The 8,180-nt window shown below is 44.5% G+C and overlaps 1 protein-coding gene and 1 pseudogene across 1 annotated transcript in view; both read left to right on the forward strand.

Moving 5' to 3' along the window:
* ATG5 (autophagy related 5) overlaps positions 1–7,737 on the forward strand; it is a 153,107-nt gene extending 145,370 nt beyond the window's left edge. The window contains exons 8-9 of the mRNA XM_070795544.1: positions 4,301–4,383; positions 7,528–7,737. Of these exons, the coding sequence (XP_070651645.1) occupies positions 4,301–4,383; positions 7,528–7,722 (278 nt within the window). The 3' untranslated portion in view covers positions 7,723–7,737. The remainder of the gene's footprint in view (positions 1–4,300; positions 4,384–7,527) is intronic.
* Positions 1,651–4,307, forward strand: LOC139184807 (small ribosomal subunit protein eS1 pseudogene; annotated as a pseudogene).
* Positions 7,738–8,180: the final 443 nt, after the last annotated feature.

An 8,180-nucleotide genomic window follows, 5' to 3' on the forward strand; every position in this document is an offset into this window, starting at 1 on the left:
GAAGAGGAAGCTTTTGGCCAAGATAAGAGTTTAGATAAGGTTTGGGGATTATCTGTAGAATTTCATTTATTCGAGGTTACCCTCTTGAGCACCTGAGGATAATGGGGGAAGGGTGGGGTATGTTTATCAAGCACCTGTTTTTAGGAAGTTAAGAGCAAGATTCTTCAGTCATTTCTAAGAGCTGGTCAAAATAACTCGAGATAAAACTATCATAGCTACTTTATACCTTGTTGACATAAAACTAGCAAGCAGCTAACTGTCCACTCCATTGTTTAGCTCCCTGAAGCTGACTGACTCTGAAAGTGGAGAATTTCCTATCTCTTGTTAGGCGGGGAAAGAATTTAACTCACTCAGGTTAATAGAGGTCTGTGACAGCCCTGCCGTTCCTTTGAATGGCTAGGAAGAAGCAAATTGAATAGAAAAGTAGAGGTCTTTGATTACAAGTAATAGAAAACAACTGAAACTAATTTAAGTCAAAAAGATCAACTTATTGTAAAGATGCAGCAGGGGACCTCAAGGGACCCAAGGGCCACGTCTCTGCAAAGTGCTGAGGCTGAGGCCTGGGAGGCTTTAGGTCTCTCCATTCACCTCATAGTCTCTCCTTAAAAAAACTGTCCATCCTCTTCAGTCCTCTCATCCATACCTTAACCTTTCCCCTTGTCCTTCCCCTTCCCCTCCATATGCAGGGGAAAGCAGAGCTGATCCAGGCTCCCAGATTTCCACTTTCACAGGGCTAACCAGCAAAGAAACAAAGACCACTCTCTTCTGGTAACAGAAGAAAGAGCATCTGATTGGCCCAGCTTGAGAGAAGTATCTACTTTGGTCCAATCAGCTCTGATGGGAAGATGGGGTCGTGGTTATAAATATGGCTGCTGGTTCAGAGAGAGCCAGTGCTCAGAAAAAGTGTGGGGTGACGGGGTAGGACCACTCAACATTTATTAATCCAGCAACAATAAAAAAGGGCCATTGTACCTGTTTCCCTCATACTTAAACAATCTAGAGGAAAACCTACACATGTAGGAAGACAATTAAAATCTTTTAGTGCTAATTACTGTGAGCATAAAAACCCTGATTAGAATGAGCTCTTAGGAAATAACCAAAACAGCCCCTCTCCAGTTGAATAGATAAATACATTAAGGATGGGCATAAAATGGAGCCCACAACACAGCGGTGAAAATTAATGAGCTACAGCTACACATTTCAATATGGAAGAGTCTTGAAAGTATAATGATGCATGAAAAAAGCAAGTCACAGAAAAATAAATCCAGATGTTTTTACTTATGTGAGGTTCAGAAACATGCAAAATTGGACAATGTATTATAATGTAGTCTTCTATGTGTGTATGGTAAACTATAAAGAAAGAAAGAAAAGAAAGCTATAGACTAAATTCAGGTCACCTGTGAGGTGGAGAAGGAAAATGTGCTTGGGAACAGGTAAACGCTGAACTTCAAATGTGTCAGTAATGTTATTTGTTAAGCTGAGTGGTAGATGTGATGGCAATAATTTTGTTATGATTTAATATGTGCTTATCTTTTTATGTTCATATATTTTATAATTAAATGAATATAAATGAATGTCCTTATGCCGAATTCTAAGGAGGCCATTTCTCTGTTCTGGGTAATGGCCAGTGGTATTGTGCTTGCCTGATTGTGGGACAATGGTGAGTAATTCCATTTGTCAAATGGTTTACCAGTTTCTATCCATGTGACAACCACCCTGACAAGGAAAGTATCTGGGGTGGCCTGTCAGCACTGTGGCCCAGTGAGTGCCTAAGGAATAGCCAGGCTTTTCTTGCGTCCTTTGTCCTGGATGCCAAAGCAATTATTCACCTCTATTCCCAGGTCAAATGTCCCAATCATCTCTACCCAAGAAAGCTACCTACCTGTGAGCATTCCCATCAAAACATGATTACAGGGCCTAACTTCCCACTTGAGTTGTACTTCCACCCTTTTGGCTCTCTTCGGGGTACCATGGCAGCTGTCAAGAACAAGCACCATACTAAAGGAGGCAAAAAGGGAGCCAAGAAGAAAATGGTTGACCCATTTTCTAAGAAAGATTGGTATGATGTGAAAGCACCAGCTATGTTCAATATAAGAAATACTGGGAAAACACTGGCCACTGGAACTCAATTAAAATCACATCTGATGGCCTCAAGGGTTATATTTTTGAAGTGAGTCTTGCTGATCTGCAGAATGATGAAGTTGCATTAGGAAATTCAAGCCAATTACTGAGGAGGTTCAGGGAAAAAAAAACTGCCTGATTAATTTCCATGACATGGATCTTACCCATGACAAAATGTGCTCCGTGGTCAAAAAATGTCAGACCATGACTGAAGCTCACACTGATGTCAAGGCTACCTACCGATGGTTACTTGCTTCATCTGTTCTGTGTAGGTTTTCCTAAAAAGTGCAACAGTCAGATTTGGAAGACCACTTATGCCCAGCACCAGTAGGTGCGTCAGATGCACACAAAGGTGATGGAAGTCACGACCTGAGAGGTGCAAATGACTTCAAAGAGGTGGTCAGTAAATTGATTCCAAACAGCATTGGAAAAGACATAGAAAAGACTTGCCAGTCTATTTACTCCACAATGTCTTCTTTAGAAAAGTAAAAATGCTGAAGAATCCCAAGTGTGACTTGGGGAAAACTCATGGAGTTACATGGGGAAGGTAGTAGCTCTGGAAAAGTGACTGGGCATGAGACCAGTGCCAAAGTTGAACAAGTCCAGGAAGGTTTAAAATGCAGTCCTTTAATGATGACAGATAAAAGATCTTGTGAAAAACAAAACCACGATGACAAACTGACAGTTTCTTACAAGGTTAGACATGGAACTACCATATGGCCCAGCAATTCTATTCCTGGCATATTTCCCACAGAATTGAGAGCAGGGACTGGAACAGATACTTGCACGCCCGTACACACAGCATCATTACCCACAATAGCCAAAAAGTGCAAACAACCCCAGTGTCCATGAACAGATGAATGGATAAAGAGATATGGTACATCCGGAGAATGGAATATTATTCAGCCATGAAAAGGAATGACATTCTGACACATGCTGCATGTGGATGAACCCTGAAAACATTATGCTTAGTGAAGTGAGTCAGACACAGAAGGATAAATATTGTATGATGCCATTTATACAAGATAACTGGCATGGGCAAATTCATAGACAGAAAATAGAATGGTGGTTACCAAGGGCTGGGAAAATGGGGAAGAGGAAGTTATTATTTGATGGAAACAGAGTAATATCCAGAATGTTTGTTGGGGATGATGAAAAGGTTTGGGTGTAGATAGCATGGTGGTTACACCACATTATAAATACTTTTAGTACCACTGAATTGTACACTTAACAAATGTTCAGATGATAAATTGTTGTTGTTCAGTGGCTCAGTCGTGTCCAACTCTTCATCACCCCATGGACTGCAGCATGCCAGGCTTCCCTGTCCTTCACCGTCTGCCGGAGTTTGCTCAAACTCATGTCCATTGAGTTGGTGATGCCATCCAGCCATCTCCTCCTGCCCTCCGTCTTTCCCAGCATCAGGGTATTTTCCAGTGAGTCAGCTCTTCACATCAGGTGGCCCAAGTATTGGAGCTTCAGCTTCAGCATCAGTCCTTCCAATGAATATTCAGAGTTGATTTCCTTTAGGATTGACTGGTTTGATCACCTTGCAGTCCATGGGACTCTCAAGAGTCTTCTCCAACACCACAGTTGCAAAGCATCCATTCTTTGGCACTCAGCCTTCTTTATGGTCCAACTCTCATATCTATACATGACTACTGGAAAAACCCTAGCTTTGACCATATGGACTTTTGTTGTTAAATATTATGTGTATTTTACCACAGTTTTAAAAAACGACAATTACAGAGCACTGAGAAAGACATACATTTGGATAGAGGAAAATGCTACAGGGCAGGGGAAGGTAGATAAGTGCACAGCATTTTTTTTCTGTGCTAGTTCCACACAGAGTATTGAGACATCACTTTACTCCAGTCCAGTCCTGCAGCCTGGGACCATCATTTCCAATATTCTCAGTGCAGCAAAATGAGAACATATGTGTGCCTCAGGGCATGTGATATCATGGAGTCCCCTCTGGTGGGGAAGCAAGTCCATAGGACCAGTGCAAAGCCCCCAACTTCCTGCTGCCTGGACAGTAGAGGTGGGCCAGGGAGAGGCCTTGACACAGCCCTGTGTTCCCAATTTGTCAACACTACATTTGGCAGCTGGTTGTTGTTCAGTGTTTTGGAGGAAGAGAAGGAAAGATGTGTGTGGTTAAGACCCATCTTCTGTTTTCTTTTAGTTTTCTGGGACCAAGTGGTTGCCTCTGACACGGAGAATGTCCTTTGTTTAAACAGCAGAGATCATCCCCAGATCCACAGAATGGTAGGTAGGTCAGGAGTTCGGCTGTAAGTAACAACATATAGCTGGAGAGGCCTGTGCCAAAAGGGGACCCCTGGAGGGAGCTGGGGCCTTATACCAGGGGCCCAGGCCACATTGTGACCTCCGAGGGCCCTGGGCACTGGGGCCTTTGTCAGCCCCTCCCATCATAATAATATTAAAATATTTAAAATGTAACTAAAATTTTCAACATTTTTTCCTCTTTCAGACCAAATTTAATTGATTTCTGTGGGCCCTAAAAATTTCTTTTTTTTTTAATGTGAGAAAAATAGTTAAAGTTTCATAGTTCCCCAGAAGCATCTCTGCCTTAGCACTGTGCTTCCTGTGCGTGACCTGAGAGGGCCTGGAGCACACCGCCTTGACTTTCTTCCTCGGGGGTTACTCTTCTGGCATCGGAAGAGACTTTGAGGTCATCTGTGCCACCTCCCGTGCAGGCAGAAGTCCCACTAAGGCAACCTCCAGGGGGATCATGCAGTCTCTGCCTCCAGCCATGGGATCCAAGCAGCCCCTCTAAGTATAAGCAAGTTCTTAATATTGAGCCCTTGAGCGAAAGCCTTCATCCCTGTAACTTTCAGCAGCTGCTTCTAACTGCACTCAACTGGGTCAACACAGAGCAAGTTTTACGTCCTTTAAAGATCTGACACGACTCCCATGTGTCACCCCTACCCCTCAACCCAAGTTCTCTGCTCCAGGTTAAGCACCCTGAGACCTTGCGTGACAGGATCTATAAACCCTCATCTGCTGAGCACCCTCCTTTGGACAAATACTGAGGCACCTCAGATGTGGTCTGATCTGATCACACCTGTTCCCTCTGCCACAACAGCAGTCTTTTGCTAGTGTCATTTATTAGTAATAGACCACATGGTTGGCGTATGCTAACCTGTGATCACTTACACCCCATGGTTCTTTGTTCCATCCCAAACTGAAGTTGGGCTTCACTGGCAGGCTTCACCGGTGACTCAGTGGTAAAGAATTTGCCTACCAATGCAGGAGATGCAGGTTTGATCCCTGGGTCAGGAAGATCCCCTGGAGAAGGAAATGGCAACTCAATCCAGTATTCTTGCCCAGGAAACCCCATGGACAGATGAGCCTGGAGGGCTACAGTCCATGGGATTGCTAAGAGTCAGACACAACTTAGCGACTCAAGCTGAAATTAACCCAGTCTATCCCAGTCTGTACTCAAGCCATTCATCTCTTCAGCTTGGAGACATGGTGTGTCGTCTTTGACTTGGTTCATTATGATCTGTCAAGATCTTTATTCTGTCCTCTGGAACAGAGGCAGTCCTTTCCATGTTTGGCTCTTCACAGATTTGACAAGTGTGCTTTCTTGGTCTTAAACCCAACATGGCAGGGACCAAAACTTCTATTTTCAAATTTGCCATTGTTTTCCTGTTATTGAAGGTTGAGTCTGGACCCTGAAATGGCTGAAACAAAGACATTTTCATTTTGATTTTGTGGGTGACTTTTGCATTCTAGGAAAGAAGGAAAGTAGCTCTTGGAGTCAATTTGTCCTTTGTTCCGGAAGGAACACTTTGATGATGATTTTCTTTTTTTAAAAAAGGTATCAGGTATAGGGCTAGATGTTATGGGACAACCTTCCAGGAGAGATGGTCTATCCTGGTCACATGCGGTGGGGCAGTGCTTTAGTGAGAGGAGGCTGGGAAAGGTAGTGATGATGAGGAAGGCCAGTGATGTGTGGGGCAGCTGATATCCACTTGAAGTTTCTTCTTCTGCTCTGTAATTCCTTCGTGTTAGCCCAGAGTTCTCAGTCGATGCTGTTAAGCTGTTGTTGTCTTCACTGTGTTTTGGAGAACCTTGAGGGTCCTTGGAGGGAACAGAGGCAGCTGGTGCTGACCGAGAGTGAGAGACCATAAGAAATGACCAGACGAATGTGGGGACCAGGACATACTCCTCGGGAGTCCTCAGAACACAAGAGGTGGACTGGGGACACAGCTGGGTTTTCTGACATGGATTATTCCGGGGAGGGTGGCCTGCAAGGGCCGGAGAATGTGGGATGTCCAGGTTACGTGAGCTCAGCCACAGGAGGACATCTTTCAGACACTGCCAATTTAACGTTCAGTATTAGCACGTAAGGAACATGCTCTGGGTGCAGACTCATACCTGGGGGATTCAGCTGGCCCCACACCACTCTAGCTGTCTTCTTCTCATCCTACCCACTTGCCCATCCTACCCACTTGCCTTCATCTTTATGTTCTGTAGATTTGCGGGGTTTCTTTTTGATCACAAAAGTTATCTGTATTCCTCATGAAAATCCAAATGATCCAGAAGCCAACTGGAAAACATTTTATCCAATGTTATATTAAAATCAAGACACACCAGGCCTATGTTATTTGTCAGCTCTCTTTGGCAAGGAGGCGCTTGTTGGCTTGGCAGGGTATCTGCCTTGTTGTCAGCACTGGCTCCCTGTCCCAATTCTAGAGTGTGGTCCTGAAGTCCATGACCTTAAGCATCCTAAATAAATAGGATGTAAGCAGACACTTGAACTAGTAGGCGAATCCCATTTGCTTTTAAGTTCCTCCAGGTGGTGTCCCTTAGCAATAGTATTGGAGGTCGCAGCCAGGGTTTTATGAGTGGGAATGGATATAGCATCTAGAAGAATATTCTGTTGCTATGAGTGGGAAAGTGTAGACTTTTAAATTTCTACACAGGAGGTAGTAGAGATCTGTTGCTTTTTTGGAGATGGGCGGGGGTTGGGGGTGGGGAGGGAGGTGCTGCGTTGCATGGCTTGTGGGATCTTAGTTCTCCCACCAGGTACTGAACTTGGGCCCTCGGCAGTGAGAGCAGAGTCCTAACCACTGGACTGCCAGGGACTTCCTGAGACCTGTTGCTTTCAGCTTCCTTACATCCTTCCCTCTTTTGCAGACAGTGCCCCAGTTCTCTTTTGGGGAACCACTTCTCCCACATCCTTAACCCCAGTGGTATGTGATGGGGTTAAGCCACCCCCATGCCCTGGCTCTTTGAGTGAGCATGTCACCTAGACCTAGACAAGAGTGACATGCCCTCCTATCACAGAGATCCCAGAGAGGGTCAGGCGGGTCAGTGGGCCAGCCGTGGTCAGCCCCAGGGTTTTTGCCTGTGTTATCAGTAAGGAAGGGACTTTATGTGCAGGACTGCTCCACCGGGAGAAGTCAGCCTGAATCCAAGTGGCCACCGTCACCCCCGCAGAGGAGCCCTGGGCCAAGCTGCGATGGAGAAACTCAGGTGCCAGTGACACTGCTTATAGGAATCCCACCGTACCTGAAGCCGTCCCTGGAATTCTCCACCCAAACCCATTCGAATGGAGTTTCTGTCACTGACAACTAAGATGCTAGAATAAGGATATTCTTTTGACAACTGCACTAGAAAATATCTTCCTTGAGAAAATAACTGGCTTTGTAGTTGTATTTTGTTTATTCTATGCTGAATTTATCAATTATTAGATATAATGAGTAGAAGAGATCAAAGGAGGCCATTTTGAATTATTATACAAGTGATATTTGGGGGTTTTAAGTTCATATAAATTTTATAATACTCAGGCAACAATAGGGCAAGGTAAACATGAGGAAAGGTGATTCCCATGCAGTGTCCAAATTATTGGAAAAACATTCAATTCTTTAGTTTATGACAATTATATTAACTATCCCGGTCAACTCCCAGGTAGCGTGAGTGATAAAGAAACCGTCTGCCAGTGCAGGAGCCGCAGGTTCAACCCCGGGGTGGGGCAGAACCCCTGGAGGAGGAAATGACAACCCACTCCAGTATTCTTGCCTGGGAAATGCCGT

Source organism: Bos indicus, chromosome 9, assembly GCF_029378745.1.
Source record: "Bos indicus isolate NIAB-ARS_2022 breed Sahiwal x Tharparkar chromosome 9, NIAB-ARS_B.indTharparkar_mat_pri_1.0, whole genome shotgun sequence".
Lineage (NCBI taxonomy): Eukaryota > Metazoa > Chordata > Mammalia > Artiodactyla > Bovidae > Bos > Bos indicus.